Source organism: Microcebus murinus, chromosome 4, assembly GCF_040939455.1.
Source record: "Microcebus murinus isolate Inina chromosome 4, M.murinus_Inina_mat1.0, whole genome shotgun sequence".
NCBI lineage: Eukaryota > Metazoa > Chordata > Mammalia > Primates > Cheirogaleidae > Microcebus > Microcebus murinus.
This window is the reverse complement of record NC_134107.1, coordinates 44442225-44467169: the sequence shown is the minus strand read 5'-3', so window position 1 is coordinate 44467169 and position 24945 is coordinate 44442225. Positions and strand designations below refer to the sequence as shown.

Sequence of the window (24945 nt, the reverse complement as noted above, 5' to 3'; positions counted from 1 at the left end):
GTCCTCTGGGTATTGGCCCAGGTAGTAGGTTGGAATAACCCAATGATGTAAAGGAATAAGCATCATTCACAATTAAATTCAGGCTTACATTAAGTATGATTTACTTGCTTTTAAAAAGCTTTAAAAGGAAACTCTAAACATATATAAAAATAGAGGGAATAGTATAAAGGATCCCCACATAATCATCACTCACTTTCAGCAACTACAATTCACATCCAGTCTTGTTTCATCTACTCCTGTAACCCACTTCCTTCTCCTTGCCTCATCAACTCTTCAAATATCCTAAAAAGATCCTCAATAAGCTTGTGTTTTTGCTTTCTTCAACTGAAAATGATTAATACCACATAATCAATATAAAGGGGAGGGGGTGATAGTGGTGAAACTCCAGATTCCAATACCAAATAAAAGTGAGATAAGGGCACAAGTGTAATACCAGACACTATGGTCTAATATGAACTTCACCTACTATTTCCTGTATGTCAATTTCAATAGTCGATGAGGAAAATAAAATTTATTTCTGGTACAGAAGGAATTCCAATTCGGTTTTTAAGTATGAACCTTCAAACTTGGGAAGCTTTCCTCCAGGTCATTAGCAAGGGCCTTATCTACTTCATGTAAGATTTTGATGAAGTCTTCCACCTGTGAGTCAAACAAAAGAATGAAATAAATGTAGTGGAGGAAAAGGTGGTTTAAGATATTAACTACTGACTATAAAAACGGTCTACCTCTGGTTTCTGAACAGTGCAATGGAAAAGAAATGTTGATAAGATTCCCAGATGACAATAATAGTACTCTCTAAATAGTCCTCTGTTTATCAGAAGAAATGACTTATCAAGGAAACAACTATCCTTTACCATTCTGTTTTACTCTTAAGCTAGTACTTATCCTTCTGCTATTCCCCTTTTAGGGTCTAGAACTGGACTTTTATTAGCATTCTCCTTGATAGTATGTCCCTTCACTCTCGCATTCCATACTTCATTTTCCTAAAAAAATTCTTTGTTTTTTTTTTTTTTGTTTTGAGATAGCGAGGACTACAGGCGTGCACTACCACACCCAGGTAATTTTTTAAAAAATTTTTTGTAGAGGTGGGATCTCACTATGTTGCCCAGGCTAGTCATGAACTCCTGACCTCAAACAATCCTACTGCCTCAGCCTCCTGAGTTGCTAGGATTGCAGGAGTGAGCCACCATGTTGGCAAAAAGTTCCTATTTTGAAATTGCCTCTAATGGTAGCAAATGTGATGTCATTTGAAGAACCATACAAACCTACTATTCCTAAGAATATTCCTAAGAATCTTACTTTCACTTAATATATATGCTATTTCCTTCATAACAGAGAGGGGTAATATAAATTCAGTGTTGACTCTTTCCTCTTGGAATTGCTACTCAGGCCAGTACTATGAATCATCCAGCAGTCACCTTTCTGAAAAAGGCATTAAGTCATGTAAATTGTATGCACTCCCTTTTCTGACAATGGCCTTGAAATCAAGTGCTTAATTGAAAATATTTTATTTAGTAATCCTATGAAACTGAGCCGCCTATACATTTACCCATACTCACCACAAGGCTATAGAAAGGAAGAAGGTTTTGAAATGCAGAGGAACATTTCTCTTTGCTCAACTGGCCCTCCTTTAGTCCCTGAGCCACAGTCTCCTAAAACAAACAAACAAAAAGATTTAATGTAAAAACAGGAAAATTTCTAGAGCTATAATTGGTGAATAAATACAAGTTAGTATATACAATTCCCTACTGATCCTATAGGCATTTCAAATGTTCGAAACTGAACCCATCGATCAAGGAGGCTTATATAACACAAACATTTTCTCCACTGTAGTCCTTAGTTTAGTGAAGGGCACCACCATCCCTCCTGCTGCACAAACTAAAAACTTAGAACACAGACAAGACTTTTCCTTCTTCCCTGCTGCTGACCAATGCCCCTTGCTCCCTGCCAAGTGTTCAATCCTACTCTACTTAATCTCTCTCTTCTTCCACCCCTCCTCTCCAGTCACACTTCCATTGCCTAGGCACTCATTATTTTTCAGATTATTCTTGAAGATTATCAACTACAAAAGCCTGTTTGTTGGTTGGTCTTCTGGCCTCCAGCCTCAACTCTCCCTAATTGCTTTTCCTCTCTATTGCTTTTGGAGTAATTGTTCTAAACTGATATCACTGGATGCTTAAAATAAAAAAATCTTTAGTTGCACCTCAGTTTCCTCTACCTTAAGTCCAAATTCCCTAAATATGTTATATAAGAATTTTCATGACACATCTTTGGTATATTCTTAGCCCTCCTTACTTTTTTGTTCCTGCAACTTAAACATTAAGAAATATCTATGTCCCTCTCTCCAAAAAACAAAAGCAACAGCAAAAAATGGGGAAAAACGCTTGCAGTGAATATGCAAAAGATGTATTACCCAAAGAGTTTATATGCATAATCAAAATGGATAAATTTACAATGCAGGAAACATAAATAATATACAAATACATGGAAAGATGTTCAATATCATCAATAAGAAAGTAAAAATCAAAATAAAGCACAATTTATCACCTGTTTAACTTTATGTGATATAAAACTAATATCCATATACATATATAATGAGTGAGATGTGCACCATCTGGGGGATGGTCATGCTGGAGACTCAGACTTGTGGGGGGAGGGGAGAATGGGCATTTATTGAAACTTTAAAATCTGTACCCCCATAATATGCCGAAATAAAAAAAAACAAAAAACTAACATTCAAATACAAAAAATAAATAAATAAATACAACTAATATCCAATAATAAAGGTTAAGTAAAACCAACATTTTCACATGTCAATAGCATTTTGGCAATTATGTAACCATTATGTCTTAGCCACCTTCACATTTATTATGCCGTACCCAGTAATCTAACTTCTAAATCCCTGTGCTAAGGTAATAAACCCTTTGGAAAATATTATACAAAAATGGTGAAGGGAAGCAGGACAGCTCAAAAAAAAAAAAAAAAAAATCGAATTCACCAGAATAAGAGAAGCTTTTTCTTAAAAGGAATAGTCTTGAAAAAAATCAGTGAGTATGAATGAATATATTCTTCATAGTTATATTCATAAATATATTTTTATAAATATATGGATAGAAAGAATATGGTCAGGCCGAGGGCAATGGCTCACACCTGTAATCCTAGCACTCTGGGAGGCCGAGGCGGGCAGATTGTTCAAGGTCAGGAGTTTGAAACCAGCCTGAGCAAGAGCGAGACCCCGCTCTACTATAAATAGCAAGAAATTAATTGGCCAACTAATATATATAGAAAAAGTTAGCCGGGCATTGTGGTGCATGCCTGTAATCCCAGCTACTTGGGAGGCTGAGGCAGTAGAATCGCTTGAGCCCAGGAGATTGAGGTTGCTGTGAGCTAGGCTGACGCCAAGGCATTCACTCTAGCCTGGGCAACAAAGTGAGACTCTGTCTCAAAAAAAAAAAAAAGAAAGAAAGAAAGAAAAGAAAGAATATGGTCAAAGAATATGCAAATAATCACTGAACATAATCAAAAAATATTCCTTAAAACAAGTTTGCAGTAAATTTTGAAAACTGGTTATTTGGCAAATTGTGTATTAAACAAACTAGCTCTTGGAAAAATCTTTCAGTTAATTCATTTAGAGTCAAGAAAAAGGCCTATTAATGCTTTTATAAGCATGTTCAATGAAAAGGGCAGTCTATAAAAATTGTACATACTGGGTCAAAGTATGTGAAAAATGCATTTATAAATATATATGCACATAAACACATGCATATATTTGGCATACACAGATAAATCAAACCACATCAGCTAGTTTAATATTATAAACTTATGGTGATAGAAGATTTTTCTTTATTTTCTCAAATTATATAATATACTTATATAATTTTTACATTTAAAAAAGCAGTAAAGTTTGGAGCATTATACAATCCATACTCTCTTTTGCTGAAGAAACCAATAATACTTCTTTCCTACCTTTGTTAATGCCTGAAAAATATTAGAAAGAAATTCACATGAAATATCCTTTAAGATTTTCAAGTGGAAGTCATCTTGGGTTAAATCAGACTTTTCAGTCTCTTCTGTGTTAGACTCTGCTGAGTTCTCTGTTTTCTTCTGACAATGTTCCATATTTTGTAAGACCCGAATTAGGCTGTCAATTAGAGGAAGATCTACTGTACAAACAAATCAAGAGGCATGGAATCAGCCAGTTAAGTTTGGTTTTTCATTCATTCATTCATATATATTGAACAACTGCTAGACATCGTATAGTAGGTACTATAGATAGAGTGGTAAATAAGATCATCAAGGCATCAGACCTCAGAGGCTTCCAATTTTATACTTTCAAATAAGTAAATTAAATAGATCATTTCAGATTTTGGTAAGTTCTAGGAAGGAAATAAAAGAGGAATATAATAAAGCAGCCCAGCAGGCGAGACTTTCTAAAAAGGTGACGCTGAGTTGAGAACTATAGGATAAGCATCAGCAATGCAAAGAGCCCAGAAAACATTTCAGGTAGAGAGAACAAGAGCAGAGCACCATCCAGAAAGAAAAAATCATAGGTCTGAAGAACAAAAATGAGGCTGCTGTGGCTCCAGCCCAGTGAGCCAGTGGAGGAGCAGCAGCAGACAGGTTTAGAGAGTTAGGCAGGAGCCCTATCAAACGGGGCCTTGACCAGAGTAAGAAAAGAATCTTAATTTTAAACTTTCCTATAACAATCTTAAGCTTTTTTTTTTTTTTTTTTTTTGAGACAGAGTCTTGCTTCGTTGCCCAGGCTAGAGTGAGTGCTGTGGTGTCAGCCTAGCTCACAGCAACCTCAAACTCCTGGGCTCAGGCAATCCTGCTGCCTCAGCCTCCCAAGTAACTGGGACTACATGCATGCGCCACCATGCCCCGCTAATTTTTTCTGTATATTTTTAGTTGTCCAGCTAATTTCTTTCTATTGTTAGTAGAGATGGGGTCTCGCTCTTGCTCAGGCTGGTTTCGAACTCCTGACCTCGGGCAATCCTCTCGCCTTGGCCTCCCAGAGTACTAGGATTACAGGCGTGAGCCACCGTGCCTGGCCACCATTTCTGCTTAATAATTACAAACCCAGAGAGTTTTCTGTAACATTGAATCAAATATACTGATTTTTTTCTTTTTTCTTTTTTTTTTTGAGACAGAGTCTAGCTCTGTTGCCCAGGCTAGAGTGCCGTGGCGTCAGCCTAGCTCACAGCAACCTCAAACTCCGGGGCTCAAGCCAATTCTCCTGCCTCAGCCTCCCGAGTACCTGAGACTACAGGTCAGTCAGTAGCTGGGACTACAGATGAATAGCTGGGACTACAGGCATGCACCACCATGCCCAGCTAATTTCTATTTTTTAGTAGAGATGGGGTCTCGCTCTTGCTGAGGCTGGTCTCAAATTCCTGACCTCAAGTGAACCTCACATCTTAACCTCCCAGAATGCAGGATTACAGGAATTAGGTACCATGCCCAGCCCCCAGATATATTCATTTTTAAAAACCTAACTCTACAACCAAACTCAAGTCACTGATAGTACATGAAAATTACATTTTTAAAAAATTTGCAACCAAAGAAATCCTTTTATCTTTTATTTCTCAACTCAGTGTCAACTTTTCAAAGCACCTACTCTGCCTGGCTGCTTTATTATATTCCTCTTGGATTTACCCCCGTTCTCTTGTATTATTACAACTCTTGCCTCTAAAGCCTAATTCTTTACTCTAGGATTTCCGTGAAGTTCACATCAATCTATACCAGCCTCTCTTGTCTCTCTTTCTCACCCCCAACCCTAACTCTACAATGCCCCTATTCAAGGCTGAGGGCAGGGCGAAAGGGAGAGGGTTAATTATTGGATTTGAGTTAAAGGAGCATCTTTACACTGTCTGCCCCAATCATAGAAGTCATACATAAAGTTCTGGGAAGGAGGGGGTATGGAGAGGGAAGAGGATAAAGAACACCTATTCCTGTAACATCAAGATGTGTTCCTACTATTACAAATGAAAACTCTATGTGTGGTTTTCAACAGAAAGATTATACATATTACAATGAAGTTAGAAAGTTGGGGTTCAAAGTCAGCATATCTCCCCTTTTCCTTTCAGAAATCACCTTGAAGAAACTAAGAGAATGGGCAACAGAAACAAACTCCAGCTTGGATAAAAGTAGGACACAGCTGAAACTTCAAACACAAGGTAGGTATAAAAAGCAGCAAAAGTAGTGAAAATCAAACAGGAGGTAAAAGAATAGCCAAGAGAATGTCTGGGGCTGCAGAACTCAGAAAGGGTCAGAAAAGTCCACTTCTCTAAAGTAAAGCACACACTCTGAGGTGTAATTCTAGAATCCCTTGTTTGCAACATTAGGAATAGAGCATGCAAGATGACCGCTGGTGCTTCTGTGGGGGTTCTAAGAAGCAGAGGAAGAAAGGTTGAATGAGTAATCCCATAGACAAGCCATGTCTGCAGGAAGCAAATGGCAAGGGTAAAGACAAGATTTTACCACAGCTACCTCTCACCTGGGAAAAAGAGCTAGAAGACTCATAGATCCAACAATTCACCGAGAACATAGCCTTAGCCCCTCTCCTGCATGAACTTCCTGCAAACAGCTGGCCTAGGAAAATCTCAATTCATACAATGATGAGCAAGCAATAAGAAAGCAACATAGGAGGAACATGAAAACATTACAAAAAAATAAATAAATAAAGGCACACAAAAAACAAATGGCAGATAAAAAACACTAAAAAAAATTGACATGAAGCTTATGAATACTGAGATAATATTTAGCCATGAGTTTTAAAAATAATAACGTAATCAAGCACAAAGCAGAGATACAAGGGCTTAGATTAAGAAGTGAAAGATAACAAGAGAGGCAACCTGAGCTCGTAGAGCTCAAAGAAGAAAAAAGAAGAAATGAAGGCACTATAGAAATGAAGACAAAACTGCCAGCAGAACAAGTGAGAACAGACATTGCTGAAAACACAGCAAGGGACATGAAGGTCAGGAAGGAAAAAGCAAAATGAATGGAAGGAAAATAAACAGGGTTTTTTTTTCCTGTTAAATGGAGAAAGTTAGTTATGGAAGACAGGAAAGGTGATCCCATGTAAACATAATTATACCCTCAAAGAAGAAACCAAAATGATGGAACAGAACAAATATTTTAAGATATAATTCAGAAATGCCATCCCTCCAAGACTTAACTTATAATTTGAAAAGTACCTGGAAAGGTTGATAAGGAATAGGCAACACTGAGGCATAACTTTCTCAAGTGATTAAATTTTAAGAATTAAAAAAAAAAGAATTTTGGGGGCAGTTTTAATAATTACAAAGATAACCACAAGACCAAGAATACAAATCTTCTTCAATGTTAGAACTATATACAAAAACAGAGCAAATAAACCATATAGTGAAATATTGAAATGTAAACATATATGATGGAAAATACATGACAGCATTCAGATGAAACACAACTATTATATCAATACAGGTTGAATATCACTCACCCAAAATGTTTAGGACCAGAAGTGTCTCAGACTTCAGATTTTTTTCAGATTTTGGAATATTTGCATGATACCAATTGAGTATCCCAAATCTGAAAATCCTTCCTTTGAGAATGTCAATGCTAAAAAAGTTTTGGCTTTTGGTGCATTTTGGATTTTGGATTAGGAATGCTCAACCTATACTTGTAAATAAGTTTAACTCACCTATTAAAAAGAAATCAACACATCAAAACCAAGTATTCAGAAAGGTTGAAAAGAATAGACAAAAGTACCAGTGGTGAATGAAAGCAAAAAGAAAACGGGTTGTGATCTTATCTTATCAAACAAGACAGAAGCCAAAAAAGCAGTAAAAGAGACAAAGATGGGCAATTTATAATGAATGTCTATATAGCAAATAACATGACATCAACATACATTAAGCAAACTACAAATAATAAAGAGAAAAAGACAAACGTATATGTGGTAAGAGATGTTAATTCTCTTATTTCACACAAATCAAGTCAATGGAAATCACCAAGGTTACAGAAGCACAACTACTGACAAATCTAACATTTGTACTTCTAGCTCAGGCTTCTCCCCTCAGCTCTGGACTCAAACTGCCCACTCAATACTTCCATGTGGACATCTAATAGACATCTCAAATTTAAAATGTTTAAAACCAGTCTTCCTTAATCTCAATAAATGACAATTTTTGGGAGAAAAAAATGCCAGACAGATCCTTGACTTTTCTCAGCTTCCCCATCTTAACTGTCAGCAAAATCTACTGGCACTACCTCAAAATGATCAGAATCTATTTTTTCCATCACCTGCACTGTTACCACTTTGGTTCAATGTATATCTCTTGCTATAACTCAAGTACCGAGAGCCTCCAAAAGCCTGTAACTAGTCTCCCTTTTGTGCCCATGCCCCTCCTGCATTTCTTATCAACAAAGGAGCCTATTAAAGTCAGTTCATATCTATGTAAACCCTGCTTAAAACTCTCCATAGCTCCCTACCTCATTCAGAGTCAAAGGTAAAATCAGGCCTCCACCCTACTTCTCTGGCCTCATGTGCTACTTCTCTTCCCTTTGCTAAATCCACCACAGCCACATGGGTCCTCACTACTCTTCTTCAAACATACCAGGCATACTTCTGGTATGGGCTTTTACACTTGCTATTCCCTCTGTCTGGAATATTTTTCCCCCCAAGTACTCAAAGGACTCCCTCTATGATCTCCCTCAGGTCTGTACTCAATTTCACCTTCTCAATGAGGTAACCTATCCATAAATGCAGAAAATGTTCAACATTCATTTTTGATTAAAAACTCTTAATAAAATAGGAACAGACTAGTACTTCCTCAAATGATAAAATAAATATCTTATACCCTACAAGGTTTAATAGTGAAATTCTAGAATCATTACCAATAGTATCAGGAATGAGGTAAGGATGTTTTCTAACACCACTATTATTTAACACCAGAGGTACCAGACAGTCCAATTAGATAAAAAGAAATCAGAGCTCGAAATGTCATAAAACATATCTAACTTAAAGCCAAAGCAGTACCAGATAAAGCCCAAGATTATCACTGGAACAACTATTAAGAGCAGGAAGAGAATTCAGTAAAGTTACAGGATGTAAAATTAATACACAAAAATCAATAATAGCCTTCATATACTCCAAGGACAATAATCACTGGAAGACAATGTCATAGACAATAGCAACCCAAAAGGTAAAATATCTAAGAATAAATCTAATAAGAAATATGCAACATCTATGTGAAAAAAATCATAAAATCATTACTGAAGGACATAAAATAAGACTTGAACAAATGTAAAAGCATAATATGTTCTTGGATACCCTATAAATTTAATATAATCTAAATAAAAATATTAGAAAGTTTTTTTTGTTTTTGTAACCTGTCAGTCTAATTCAGTGATAAATAAAAATTGTCAAAAACATTCTGAAAAATTAGAATGAAGGGGGATTAACCCTACTAGGTATTAAAACATAAAACCTTAATACTTAAAATACTATGGTTACTAACACATGAACAAATCAATGCAACTAAATAAGACATAAAAGAGAATTTAAAAAATAGTAATGATGAAATTTCAAATCAGGGTGGTAAGGTGTATTATTCACTAAATGATGTTGAGTCAGCTGGCCCTCTAAAAAAATAACACTGAAGCATAGTACCAGTTATAAGAAAAAATAAATTGAAGTCATACCTCATATGTAACACCAGAATAAATTCTAGATGAATCATGGATTTAATTGCAGTCATAAAAATCATTCTGTGAAAGAACATGTGTTTACATAGGAAACTATTCATTTTATATTTCTAAATGAAAGAAGCTGGCTGAAAAGAAGGACTTAAAAAAAATATATGCATGTATGTATATAATAATTGTCTTCTGGATGGTGAGATTATAAGCACTATGTTTCCTTGATAAATTTTACAAATTTTTTTGTGTGTTTAGCATGTAATATTTTTGTAATTAGGGGAATAAAAGCATTTTTAAAGATGGAAGAAATAAATGTAGAACAAACACGAGCCTGGGCTTTAAAATCTGACAGACTGGAATTTAATTTAGTGAACCAAGATGATACTTGCCTTTTTCTACTTTTAGATACTCTTGTTCAGCCCGAGAAGCATAGATCGCAGACAACACGGAAAAAACAGAGGCTAGCACTGTCTTCTGTTCTTGAAGTATGATGGGTGGATCATCAGACTGGCAGAGTATATGACAGACCAGGTCAAAAAGAAAATTCCAAGTGTCTTTTCCAGTGTCAGGACCCTGTACTTAATAAAGATGATAAAGAAAGTAGTAATTTTAAAACAGTAAGTAATTAAATGAGTAACTATAGTGCATCTCAATAAACCACCTTACCAATTGCTTGAATTCCATCATCCACTGTGGTAAGCAGCTGTAAGATATGCACATAAACATCAAGCCCTTCTGGATTTTCAGAACTAAAAAAAGCAAAAACACTGAATCAAAAACTATACTATCCAGGGGATTGTATTCATTCAACAAATATTTATTACTCTGTGCTAGCCTTCCCTGGGCACTGAAGATAAAACAGTGAACATAATAAAGTCTCTGTGCTCACTAGAGCTTAAATTCTAATAGGGGAAGAGCAAAAAGAAATAAAGCATGTAATATAATCGACACATACAGGACAAGAGGTAAAAATTCTTTTTGGCTTTATCCCACAAACGCAATTAATTCAGAGACCTGCTATTTGACTGAGTCTTCTGCATCAATATAAGGTCCACTACACCCAGAATCGACAATAATGATATTCTTAAAACTTCTTAGGATTATCCTAGCTCCCTAGCTGAGAACACTAAAACCTCACCATTCTTATGATCAACAGTTTGGATTCTCAGAAACTCAAAATCTTAGTTCTTCAACCAAACAAGTGAAAAGATAGTGAACAATTAAAAATGACATTTCAGCAAATATTTATTTAAGTACCTACTTCTTTCAGGCACTATGTTAGGGGCTGGGAAAACAGAGATGTATAGGACATTATCCCTATCTTCATAAAGTTTACAGTCTAAAAGGAAAGAAGATAATTAAAGGGGTAATTATAATACAGTGATATGAATACAACACTAGAGGAAGTTCCAAGGGCTACAGGCTCACAAAGCAAGCAGATTTAATTTAGTTTGGAGGGTCAGGGAAGGTAAATGAAATACAATGTTTATACAGAAACCTGAAGGGGCAAAGTGTTTGAGGTAGAGGAAACATACTGTACAAAGGCCTGAGGCAACAGAGATTGGTTCAGTTGAAGAAATGAAGAAAATTTCACACAGTTGAAACACAGAGAAGCACTGGAGAAGCACTGTGCAAGACCTTATTTCTTAAAAATTTTTTTAAAAACAATTTTTTTAAATAAAAAAATTGTATTTTTAAAAAAAATCTGGACCTTATCCTAAGGAAGGCCAACTAGAAAGTCTGAAGTATGAAAATGAGATGGTGAATGTGTGTGCTTTGTAAAGATGGCTCTAAAGTATACACCTGGAAGGAGTGAGCCTAGGGGACTCAGGTAAAAGATAGTGGCAGTTAGTTCTCCAGGTGAGAGACAACAGTGGCCAGGCTGGCATGACTGGGATCCCAGAAAAAGTCAGGAACAAGGCTTGGAAATTGGCCATGGGACAAGAGTGTGGTGGGAAAGACTCAGTAATGGCTTCTCCATTTCTTCTTCCACATTATCCAAATGGAATAATGATTGCATCATCTGTTGAGACTGAGAAGACTGATGAAGCAGATTTGGCGGAAGAATGAGTTTACTGATCAATTGGACAAAGGATATAAAATTAATAGGTTTTTTTTTTTTTTTTTTTTTTGAGACAGAGTCTCACTCTGTTGCCCAGGCTAGAGTGCCGAGGCGTCAGCCTAGCTCACAGCAACCTCAAACTCCTGGGCTCAAGTGGTCCTTTTACCTCAGCCTCCCAAGTAGCTGGGATTACAGGCATGCACCACCATGCCCAGCTAATTTTTTCTATATATTTTTAGTCATCCAGTTAATTTCTTTCTATTTGTTTTAGTAGAGACAGGGTCTTGCTCTTGCTCAAGCTGGTCTCGAACTCCTGAGCTCAAACGATCTGCCTGCCTCCCCCCATCAGCCTCCTAGAGTGCTAGGATTACAGGCATAAGCCACCTCGCCCAGCCAAAATTAATAGGTTTTAATGTGGCTTATTAAGCATGAATGTGGCACTATTGACTACTAAGCAGATCAATTCAAAATTTAATTTTCTAGTGACTAGCAATAAGCAGTTTCAATGACCTATAATCTGGTAATCTCTCTTGGCAAGACATTAAAGTTCAAAAGTCAGTCACTTAGTGAAGATTGGCATATAAACCCAAGGAGCAAGAAAATAAATGATGCCCAAGATTAACTGAAGAAGTTGTCAAGTGTTCAATGTAAAATAATGCACAAGAAAATTTTTTCTCTTTGTTTTAAATTATTTAAAATTGCCGATGATGAAAACATAAACCACAATTAGTGCCTATAGCTAAATGACATTAGAATAGGAACTTTGTAACTATTATCATTCATGCAAAGAGCAAATACATTGTTGCTATAATTTGGACGTTTGTCCACTGAAATCTAATCCCTAAGTTGGAGCTGGGGCCTTATGGGAGGTGTCTGGGTCATGGGGGTGAATCCCTGGAACAGTTTGGTGCCATCTTCATCCTTGTCTGCACAGTAATGAAGGAGTTCTCCCTCTATTAGTTGCCTAGAGAGATGGTTGTTAAAAAGAGGCTGGCACCTCCCCCCACCTTGCTTCCCCTTGCCCTGTTATCTCTGCATGTGCTGGCTGTCACCATGAATAGAAGCAATCCTGAGTCCTTCACTAAAAGCAGATGCTGACGCCATACTTCTTGTACAGCCCGCAGAAGTGTCAGCCAAATAAACCTCTTTTCTTTATAAATTGTCCAGCCTCAGGTATTCTGTTATAGTAATACAAACAGACTAAGACAACTGTCATCACAAATATTAGTAACAAATCAAACCTAACAAAGATTGGCTGTTTGAAAGGAATCTAAGAAGACTTTTATATCTAAGAATACTTCTAGCAATTGGACTTTTCCAGAACATTTTGCACAAAAGAGCTCACCTACCATACTTGTTTGACAGCTTCAAGTACACAAGGCACAATCCTAAACACTGGCTGCTCTTCAGAATCTTCGTGGGGTTGGTCCACAGCCTGGGCAGCCCCATTTCTAATCCATTCCAACATTAGTTTCTCATCCAAATCAAAGAGCTTGTCCACAACCTCTCCCACCTTCACCAGCAAGTCAGCTGTGGAGAATAAAACAGATATTGAAGTAAAAAACAAAATGTTAAAAATAACGGCGTTAAGCAAAATTCCTAAAGCTATTCCAAAGCAGTACTTACTCCAAGGGTGATTTGTTTACCTCCTATGTTTAAATTTGCTTCTTTTCTTTTTTTTTTTTTGAGACAGGGTCACATTTTGTGCCCAGTACAGTGATGCAATCATAGCTTACTGCAGCCCCGAACTCCTGGGCTCAAGTGATCCTCCTGCCTCAGCCTCCCAAGTAGCTGGAACTATAGGTGTGTGCCACTATGCCCCAATAATTTTTTTATTCTTTTATTTTTTGCAAAGACAAGGTCTCACTATGTTGTCTAGGCTGGTCTCCAAATCTTGGGCTCAAGTGATGCTCCTGCCTCAGCCTCTTAAAGTGCTGGGATTACAGGCATGAGACACCATGCCCAGCCTTCTTTCATTTTTAAATGAGGAATTTATCAGTGTTTTGGCAGTTTATGAAGAAATCTTATAACTTGAATAAAAAACTTTCTCACCTTGCATTTAGCCTTTTAAAAAAAGTGACTTTCAGAAATACTTACATGGTTTCCTAACAATTAAATATAATCTAAAACATTTTTTATAGATTTACATGGTGACTTACCATTAGTTGAACTTGACATGATGAAGCAAATGTTATCATAAATACCTGGATGTTCCCGGATCCTTTCAACCCAGACACTGGCCACTTCTGTCTGGGAAAGGCAAGTAAGCAACAACCTACATGATAAATGTGACCTTAATGTCTATCTTTCAGAAACAGGAAAAGAAAGTCAAAATGAAGAATTAACTCTATTTTCCCAGATTCCCTTGTGGGTAACTTTATAGAATCCATGAAGAGAAAAGCATACCTGCTTGTTTCCAGCAGAGTAGGTGGGTCTGAATCATACAAACAGTGCAATAACATCTGCCTACAAAAACAAAATAGTTATATGCTTAACTTATCTCATTTTAAATATCAGAGTTTTCATTTAATTTTGTGAACATTTTATTGTGAAATATAGCATATATATAGAAAAGCCTATAAGATACAACTCTATAGTTAATGAAAAATTATAAAGCAAACACTCATGTTTCCAGGGAACAGAACTATGCTCCATCTCTGGAACCCCCATGTGTCCATTCCAAATCACAATTCTCTTTCCTACCTAGAAATGATTACTATCCTGAGTTTTCCAGCAATCATTTCCTTACTTTGCTCTATAGTTTTATTACTTTACATTTGTTTGGTTCTGCTTTTGTACTTTATATGATAGAAATTATATTGTACTTATTCTCTGGTATCTTAGGTTTTTTTTGCTCAAAACCACGTACATCCCAGCTGAGGTTTCTCGCGAAAAAAAAAAAAACAAAAAAAAAAACCACGTACATAAGACCTTCCCGTGATGCTCCTGTAGCTATTGCTCTTTGATTCATTGCTACAGAGCATTCCATTGTATGAATATAACACAATTTATTTTTCTAGACTACTTCTGATGGACATTTAGGTTGATTCCAATTTTGAGTTATTTCAAGAAATCCTCCTATAGTATTTGTATGAGTATCCTCATGTACATGTGCAGTTTCTCTTATTAGAAACCTATCAGTGGGTCATAGCATATGCATATCTTCCACTTGACTAGATAATGCCTGACTATTCTAAAGTGGTTGAACAAATTTATATCCCATTAGCAATGTAAATTGTTCCATATTAAGATAAGCAATTAATTAAATTTTAAAAACTTAACATTTTTCATTATCAGATTTCTCATAGAGAACACTGGCAGCCAAACACAATCCTGAGTCATTTATTCCATGAATGACTGTAAGTAAATGAGGAATAAATAAATCATCTTTCTTTTTTTTTTTTTTTAAGAGACCCAGGTATTTATTTGAACTGTGACAAACCCGGACAAGAAATGCCTAGAACAGTTTTCCTATTTTGGGCACAAATTTCCTTGATATTTTGATTAACAGCCATGAACCCTCTAGAAAATGAATATGCCCATAAAATTTAACATATAATTTTAGGATATTCTCAGATCTCCTAAAGTAATCACCACAGTTTTCACCATTAAAAAACCCTCTCCCCAGAATTTTCCCAAATGTAGAAAAGAACTAGCCTACAAGCAGAAGAATGAAAGCCTTTTAGTCACAGAGGCAACCCTTTATCTTCTAATCTGTTGGTAAGTCCTACTCTCTGATCTAAGTCAGAGCTTTAGGATGATATTGTTCAACAAATCTAGTTTCTCCAGACTCTAGCTCTCTGAGTCCTTGGATTCACTGTACCCAAGTTGTTTTAGATTCTAGTTAGCTGCTTCCATCTACAAGTTTTACCCCAGTGGTTCTTCCCCTATTTAGCTCACCACCATCTGTTAACGATTCAGGTCCCTTTGCTACTGATGAAGAAAACAGGCTTAAATCCTGAACTTTGTCCAAACACTGTGTGCAAGCCCCTGGTATCATCATTATACAATTAAGTTCCTGGAGAGTATTCATCGAGACAAAAGGATTATATTTCATATTTTCCTATCTCCCCTATGTATTAGAATTCCATAAGAATATGAAATATGAATCTATTAAAAAATATTATGTAAGACTTACCCAAGATTTTTATGACTGCTGATGGACACACATATCTCCTGGAAACAGGCCATATTACCCAAAATTCCCACACAGATTTCCTGTCAAATCAAATTTCACAGGTCACAATGGCTTCATAGTGAAAGACAAATACATAAAAACAACAACTTGAACAAAAATTTTCACTGAGCCAAGTTTTGGAGGGAAAAAAATGGGAGGCAGGATATGGAAGCACATATACTGCCTGTACCCTAACCACAATAAGCTTACACGGTTTGAGAAGGGATGGAAGACACAAGAAAAAGAAAGATCAAAAGCAGGAGCTATGGAAGAGGAAATCTTATAGATAAAATGAGTCTTAAATGATTGGTAGGATTCAGATACCCAAACAAGAAGAAAGATGTGCAAATAAGGGAAGATATTAGTAAAGGCAGGAAAGGAATAACATATGTGGCCAGTAGACAATAAAGAAAATACTGTGGCTGTAGCACAAAGTGGGTGACTAGCATAAATAAATACAACAGATATAAACAATCAATACTAATGGCTCTGAATGCCATCTGAAGAGTAAGACTTAATCTAGGAGCTTATTTGGAGGTACTCATGAAGGTACTCAAGAAGGGGAGATAACATGCTGAAACAATATCTTAAGCAGATTATTCTGGAAGCAAAATGCATAATGTATGACAGTAGTCCCCCCCTTATCCGCCGTTTCAGTTATCTGCAGTCAACCTTGGTCCAAAAATATTAAATGGTGAGACAGCAAGTAGACAGACCTGGCTAAACCAGAAGGGCCATCTGGAAGGTAGACTTCATACTGTAAAGATGAATTAGATACAGACTGTGGAAGTCTTGAGCAACAGGTTGAGTTTAGAATAGTTTTTAAACAATAGAAGATTTGTGAGTAAAAAATTACAATGAACTGAGAAACAGTAAGTCTGGGCACTATTCCTTGTTCTGCCACATATTAGTGGCAAAGCAGCAGTTATGCCTAACTGGTTTCCACAGCTGTTAAATGAAAGTATTGATCTCCTTGGTCCAGTCCAAATCTAAAATTCTATGACTAATAATTTAAAATAGCACCTGGTTTATTTGCAATAAACATTTGTTGATTTATGGCCACTAGGAAAATGAAAATGAAAAAAATGAAAGACTGTTCAGCACTATCTGCTGTTATTACTCCAAAGAAAAAGTCTTTAGAAACGTACATACTTACTCTCAATCGAGGACACTTGGATTTGGCCAGTACTCCCATAAATATATCAGGAGCATTAAATTCTTGGAGAAATAAAGCCACATCCTGAAAATAAAAAATGATTATTAACTTGGATGTTGAATATTCCTCTTTAAACCCTTTATTCCTCTTTTGTGGCTTAGGCAGCCACAAAATAATTTTAATTCCATATAACCTCTTTTCAGACACAAGGAAAAAAAAATCAAACCATAAAGTTAAGAATTGTGTCAACAAATAAAAGTAATATTAGAGAGTTGCTGTGGCATCTGATCCCAGACAATGGAACAAGTCCATAAAAAATATAAACTGTGATACTCCAGAGGATTATCACTGTTTCTGTCTTGAATCTGTTTACCTTAACGATTTTTCTACTCACCAGGAATTCTCATTAACTTACACAAACACATTTGCTGATTACATGCCAATTATTATGCTAGAAGCTGAAGATAAGGGAAGAGAGTAAAATTCATGATTCCTGTCCTCCAAGAGCTTAAAACACCATAGGGGAAACAAGTGAGGAACCGCTATTGGGTGATGTCCAAATCAGACTTGTGTTTTCAAAATCCTCAATAGAAAAAAACTTCTGATCACAATGTAACTGCGACCACCTCATACCTTCTTCCTAGAGTTTGCCCAGTCCACAGTTCCTAAAGAGGCACACCACACAGGTAAATGAGCCTGGAGTGGACGTGTGACCCCAAATGGGCTAAATTTCACCCAAGAATGTGGATATAAAAAGTAAGTAAGTAGCTCTGGGAACTCACATTATAAAATACATAAATAAAAATAAGTTTCTGGCTGTCCATTGCCTCCGATTTTCACCAAATTTGAGGTATAATTTGGGAAGGTTTAACTTAAAACACAGACTGCATGGCTTATATAAAAATTCACATGGAGGGACCCTGGAGCTATTCAAAGAAGGCAATTATCCTCCACAACAGCTGAAACTGAGGTAATCTGCATAACTGTTGACTGGAAAAAACATACTCTACTTATTAAAGATCATAGTCAGAGAAAACAATATTTTCAAAGATTTGCTCAAAATTGAAAGTCATGACGGCAGATGTTCGCCACTGTAAGCAATTCAGCTGCTTGCATGTGGGCAATTCTTTGTAACATGAAGAAATTTAATTTAATGACAGTTAATACTTCCCAGAGTAGTACAAGGTTGGCCTAACAATGTCAACACCAACAATAACAGTAAGGGCAATTAACAGTCATTGAACAAGTATTAAATGCCTGACAAAGTGAAGTTGTTTATACTATCTCATTTTTCTTTTTTTATTTTTTATTGCATATTATCTCATTAAATTCTCAAAATAACTGTATGAAATAGTTATTATTAACCCCATTACACTAATGAGCAAACTTAAGTTTAAAAGGTTAAGCAACCTGCCTAAGATTATATAGTCTCAGTAGGAGAAAAGAGCTAGGATTTGAACCCAGATGAATTTGACTCAAGGTTATGTTCTTTTTTTTTGGTAAGAGATGAGGTCTCACTATGTTGTCCAGGCTGGAGTACAGTGGCTATTCACAGACGTGATCATAACTCACTGCAGCCTCAAACAATACTCCTGCCTCAGCCTCCTGAGTAGCTGGGACTACAGGAACATTGCACTGCACCCAGCAAGGCTACATTTTTAACCCCTATACCATGCTACCTCTCAGGTATTCATTCATTCACTCATTATTCATCAAATATTTACTGAAAAACCTAATATGCATTGTTTTAGCCTCTGGGGACACATCAGCAAACAAGCTAAATAAGGGCTCAGTCCCATGGAATTTTCATTCTAGAGGACTGAATAAACAATAAACATACAAGCAACTAAACTATATAATTTCTAAGTGCTAGAAAGAAAATAAAAAAGATGGTATGTCCTAGAATGGGGGATAAGGGAGGCTACTTTAGATATATCAGAGAAGATATCTCTGAAGAGGTGACATAACACTTTGATGAAAAGGAACAAATCAGGAGACACAGAGACTCAAAAGAAATCAGTGACTAATAAGGTAAGTTATGCAACAGAGTGAACAGATTCCATGGGAGCACAGAAATAAGAGAGGCTAATTCTGCCTAAAGTATCTCGGGCTGCATCACAGAGGAGGTGACATTTAAGCAGGGCCATAAACAGTGAGAAGGATTTCACCAGCTTGAGGCCACTCCAGGTAGGCTGGCATGAACAATACATCAACAAATGAAAGTGCAGGAAGTATTCGGAGGTCTCTGGTCCACACAACACAAGTCATGGTCACAGAGCAATAGAATACAAGGCTGAGATTTAATCTCACTGGAAGGACTTTATGCCAGCAGCCTCAATGATCAGGAGAGCTCAGTTCTATAGAGGTGCCTCGAGAGCAAGAGGACAAAAAGGAGGCCAACATGACCCTCACCTCCACCAATCATCTCATTTAAATAGCAGCTCTGTTTCTTCTATTTTAAAACTGAGATTTTCATACTCATACTTCATTTAAAAAACAGGTTCTATTTCTTTAAAAAAATTTATTTAACAGGATTGACAGATTGATAACATTTTTTAAACCATAGTTTCTCAATAACTGTAGGATAGAAAGTAGACTTGAACAATATTCTCAACCAACTTTATCTAACTGACATTTATAAGATACTCCACAGAGCAACAGCAGAATTCACATTCTTTTTAAGTGAGTATACAATATTTATCAAGATAGACTATATTCTGGGTTTTAATACAAGTGTCAATACATTTAAAAGGATTCAGTGTGTCCACTGACCATAATAACATAAAGATAGCTGAAAAAATCCCAAATATTTGAAACCTAAAGAACATACAGCTACAGCTATAGCCTACGAACCAAAGAAAAAGTAAGGAAAACTAGAAAGTTCTCAGAACTAAAGGAAATGAAACACACCATATCAGAATTTGTGGGATAATGGTAAAGCAATTATTTAGGGACAAATTTACAGTGCTAAATGCCTATACTAAAAAAGAATGATCTCAAATCAATGACCTCAGCTTCTACCTTAAGAAATTAGAAAAAGAAGAGCAAATTAAACCAAAGCAAGCAGAAGAAAGGAAATAATAAAGAATAAAGTGGAAATCAATGAAATAGAAAACAATAAAGCAATAGGAGATCAACAAGAAGAATGAAACCAAAGGCTGATTCTTTGCACAGCTCAATAAAATTGTTAAACTTCTAGCCAGACTGATCAGTAAAAAAAGGCAAAAGAAGCCAGGCACGGTGGCTCACGCCTGTAATCCTAGCACTCTGGGAGGCCGAGGCGGGCAGATTGCTCAAGGTCAGGAGTTCGAAACCAGCCTGTGCAAGAGCGAGACCCTATCTCTACTATAAATAGAAAGAAATTAATTGGCCAACTAATATATATACATATATAGAAAAAATTAGCCAGGCATGGTGGTGCATGCCTGTAGTCCCAGCTACTCAGGAGGCTGAAGCAGCAGGACTGCTTGAGCCCAGGAGTTCGAGGTTGCTGTGAGCTAGGCTGACGCCATGGCACTCACTCTAGCCTGGGCAACAAAGTGAGACTCTGTCTCAAAAAAAAAAAAAAAAAAAAAGGCAAAAGACATAAATTCCCAACATAAGGAATGAGAGAGATAATATCACTACAAATTCTACAGATATTAAAAGGATAATAACATAATACTATGAACTACTTTGTGACAATAAATTTAACAACTTAGATGAAATGCATAAATTCCTTGAAGGACACAAAGTAACCTGAATAGCTCTATATCTATTAATAAAATTACAGTTTTTCCTACCCTATACTAAAACCCAATGAACGGTAAATTTTATGGTAGTGAATTATACCTTAATAAAACTGTTATTTGCAAAAAGTAATAAATACACAAAACTAAAAAGAGCCCTCCCACAAAGAAAACTCCAAACCCAGATGACCAGATATTTAGCCCAAATCTTATGAGAGCTCTGATCCTCTAGCCTCAAAGACAAAAGTTCAGCATTTACAGCTCCTAGGACTTCATTCCTTGTACTCTATATGCAAGTGATTAGACACTAAATAAAGCCTTTCCCCAGAGAGTAAAGGATTGGAACTTTTTAAAAGTTTACCACTTCGTCACCCAACAGTCTTTTCAGAGTTTTATTTCCAGCCTCATACCTCATCCATTGACATATCCCATACTCTGCAAATTTCATTCTCCTTTTCTTCATCAAGCTCCATCTGCTGCTCCTCATCATCTGAGCTGGACGTGGTATTTTCAGGACTAACAATCTTCAAACACACAAAAAGTGAAAAGAGATGAATAAAAGTTGTCCACAGTACTCCCCAAGCATAGCAGATCCTCAAATAACATTTTGTTATAAAACTGATGAGAAAACAAACCTATTCCCAGCTGGAGCCACCATCTGTGTGGAGTTTGCACACTCTCCCCATGTCTGCATGGGTCTGCTACAGGTACTTCAGTTTCCTCCCAACAGCCCAAGGATGTGCACGTTAGGTTATCTGTTGTATCTAAATCAGGGGTCCTCAAACTTTTTAAACAGGGGACCAGTTCGCTGTCCCTCAGACTGTTGGAGAGTGCACACTGTGGGCCCGGGACGAGTCGGCTGCTAAGATCGACAGGCAGTGGCGGCAAAAACACCCAGCGGGCCCGGATAAATGTCCTAGGCGGGCGGCATGTGGCCTGCAGGCCGTAGTTTGAGGACGCCTGAAATGGTCCCAGTCTGAGTGTGGATGTGTGTGTAAGTGTACCTGCAATGGAATGGTGTGCTGTCTAGGGCTGGTTCCTGCCTTGTGCCCTGAGCTGCCAGATTAGGCCAGCCTTGACCCTCAATTAGAATAAGTTGGAAAATGAATAAGTGAATAAAAATTATTATAAAATAAAAATTTTACTATTGTCTACTTTGATTTCATACAGACACACAATAAGTGATACAGTATGAAAGCACTCAGCGAGCCTTTGTTATTGTTTTTGAACTGTGTGGTTCCTCACAATTTTCACTTAGAAAACATTTATTCCTTAATTTAACCCACCGCCACTACGACCACCTTCACTCACAGATTCACCAAAAATTGGGTAAATAATCACCTTACTTGTTTTTATTTATCTTTCCTACATGTATACATAGCTCACATTGATTTTAATGTTTAATATTAGAAGTGTTTGGGGTCTTCATTGAGAAATGTATTGATATTTTTGTGTCCAGAAATATGCTTTAGGAAATTAACTCTGGCTTTCATCAATTAGCCTATGATAAAACTGGTTTTGTTATCAGCCATTTCACTTAAAGGCACAGTTTTCATGAATTTATTGACAATGTTAAGTGAGGACTTAATGTAATATTAACCCACAATCATTTAGAGGTCACAAACAGACTATCTTCAAAGTATCCTTTCTTGCAAAAATCTTGTGTAAAAAAATTAGTGCCTTGGATAGATCTATTCATTCAACATTCATGAAGTAAATATTGTTGCTAAGCAGTGAGGTAAAAATGCAAAGATGATTAAGATATAATCTCTTGCATTAAGAACATAAACTGATAAGTCATAACAGAAAGGTTAAGTGACTTATTTGAATTGTGGACAAACAGTTATGGTAGCAAAAATGATGGACCAATAACCTATTCCTGGGAGAAGGTGGGGAACATTTCTCACAGGAGGTGATATTTAAGCTAAATCTTGCAGAAAGAATAGTAGTTTGTCATGTGAAGAAGGGGAAAACAGCATTCAGAGGAAGTACAAGACTTCAGAGTTAAGAAAGGGCCCAGGTGCAAGTTTGTGTTGATGGAACAGTGTATCACGAGCAGCTGAGGCTGGAAAAGTTGCAAAGAGCCCTGGATTCCAGGCTAAGAAACACCCATTTTTCTCTTGTAGGCTACGGGAACTAAGAAGAGTATCATCAACAGCTGTTTTTAAAGAAGATTATTCTCGAGGGGTGAAGAAAATGGACTGGTGAGGATAGAGACTGGAAGCAGGGAAACCAGTCAGAAAAAGGTGAGGAGAAGAAAAGTCACATTTACTGAGAGCCTCCTATAGGCCGAACACCACGCTAAACACTCTATGGCCATTACAATCTCAGTTAACCTACACAATGACCCTATATACAATACTATATTATAGCCCCATTTTATAGAAATTAAGAGAGAAACAGAGACTCTGAGTGGTTAGGTGACTTGCTCAAACCGCTAGCTAGTAGGTGATGGAGCCACGTTTTTGATATAAGAACTGCCCGTGAAATATATAAATTAGGACCTGGGCTTCAGAAATGAGACTGGAAATGGGAAGCAAAAGCCGAGCAATGTATTTACATGGTCATGTATTTTTGGAGGATTTGCAAAAGTGAAAAATAATAACCAAAAGCATTTCAGCATCCCTGCTATTAGACTTCCCTTTGTGTCAAGAGGCACGGGAGTGGCCCCAGGCAGTTTGGGGGCAGTTTTCGGGGTACGCCGAGGTGGCCGGAACGCCAAGGCGTGAAAACCCGAAGTTCGCGCCTGGGGATGACGGCTCCGGAGCAGGAGGGGCTGCCAGAGGCGGCGCCCGGGTGTCTGGAAGTTGTGGGGAAAGCCCCCTGATGGCGCGAGTTTCCACACCTGAACGAGCCAGCTGAGGACGCCGAGGAGCCAGTGCTTGCTGTAGACCGTGCTTCCTATGCAGTCTCCCCCGGCCACCTCCCCGTCCCGCTCCTCATCCCGACTCGGCGGCGGCGGCGAAGGGTTGCGGTCCATGATTTGGCCGCGTCTGGCGTGCAGGAGCCGCTCCGGAAGCCGCGGAGGAGGCGACAGGCTTCCTTGAGCCAGAGGGCCCGGCGCGCCCAGCGCGGCTCCCGCCATAGCGCCCCCTGCCGTCGGAGGCCCGCCACCTGAGAGCCGGCCCACGCGGCTTGATCTCCACAACCCTACCCTACTCAGGGCCGGGGCATAGTCGTGCTCACGGGTATTTGTCACCCTCGCTGACCCAGATATGCTGTTTGTCCAGGAGCTCTTACCTGATCGAGAAGGAAGAGGGCGGGGAGGAAGCAGAGAAAAGGCCAGTGTCTCTGGTACAGATATGAATCTCAGGCCTGGACACAGAAGGGCCTAGAAACAGTCCACTGTAACCAGAGATACCTGAGCCAGCAAGACCCAGCGGGTCTGACTTGGAAAAGAAACTGTGGGGTGTCTGAGAATACCCCTATCCAAGATTCCAGCGTCTTCTGGAATGATGTGAGAGGCATAACCTCAGGCTATACTTTGAACCTGGAGATAGTCACTGCTTGGGGCCAATCTATGGTAACTCAGGGTATCTTTGTTTTTTTGCATTTTCCTTAAATTGTGTGTGTGTGTGTGTGTGTGTGTGTGTGTGTGTGTGTGTGTGTCAGAATTCTCCTACTCTTGTGGCAAGGGTTGGGGAATATTTTCGTTTCTGCTCTCTGGAATTTTTTGTGTAAAAAATTGGAATTATTTGCCTTTAGGGGTAAATTTGTCTATAGAACCATCTGGGCCTGCTGTTTTCTTTGTGGGGAGATTCAATCTCTTAAAATAGCTATAGGATAATCTAGGTTTTCATTTCTTCTTTAGTCGTTTTTTATAAGTTGTATTTTCCTAAAATTTGTTGATTTTTTTTTAGTCTAGTTTTAAAATTTATTACTGAAGTTGCTCATAGGATTCTCTTACTATCTTTCCATTTTATGGAACATATAATTATAGGCTTATCATTGGTCCATTTATGGTCCATAGTGTATGGTCCATCTTTAGACATATAGTTTTATCCCCAATTCCTGCTATTGTTTACTAGTGCCTTATTTTTTTTTAATAAAAACAGTGATATTTATTGATCATCCCAATAGCACTGAACAGGCCCGTGTTCTCAGGAAGACTCATATTCTGTTTCCAGATTCCAATACAATA

At 37.5% G+C, this 24945-nt stretch overlaps 1 protein-coding gene across 3 annotated transcripts; it reads right to left on the bottom strand.

Annotated features, from left to right (window-relative positions):
* Window positions 1-492: 492 nt before the first annotated feature.
* SAAL1 (serum amyloid A like 1) lies at window positions 493-23844 on the bottom strand. Of its 3 annotated transcripts, none has more exons than XM_076002120.1 (12): window positions 23650-23844; window positions 21215-21328; window positions 17077-17160; window positions 15882-15961; window positions 14150-14209; window positions 13903-14018; window positions 13093-13273; window positions 10348-10430; window positions 10071-10259; window positions 3967-4163; window positions 1560-1652; window positions 493-639 (listed from the first exon to the last, which is right to left on the bottom strand). In XM_076002120.1, exons 1-12 carry the CDS (start codon window positions 23782-23784, stop codon window positions 547-549), a joined length of 1425 nt encoding a protein of 474 aa, XP_075858235.1. In that variant the 5' UTR covers window positions 23785-23844; the 3' UTR covers window positions 493-546. The 3 variants fall into 3 exon arrangements, with proteins under 3 accessions (XP_075858235.1, XP_075858236.1, XP_075858237.1); XM_076002121.1 differs by having other exon boundaries at window positions 3967-4160; XM_076002122.1 differs by having other exon boundaries at window positions 13948-14018.
* Window positions 23845-24945: the final 1101 nt, after the last annotated feature.

Excerpts from the sequence above, each read along its gene's own strand:
- SAAL1 (XM_076002120.1), bottom strand. The coding sequence starts at position 23,784 with ATGGACCGCAACCCTTCGCCGCCGCCGCCGAGTCGGGATGAGGAGCGG. Across the intron at positions 10,260-10,347 it reads TGATGGAATTCAAGCAATTG|TACAGGGTCCTGACACTGGA; the intron begins GTAAGGTGGTTT and ends ATCTTTATTAAG. Across the intron at positions 4,164-10,070 it reads GTATCTAAAAGTAGAAAAAG|TAGATCTTCCTCTAATTGAC; the intron begins GCAAGTATCATC and ends TTGTTTGTACAG.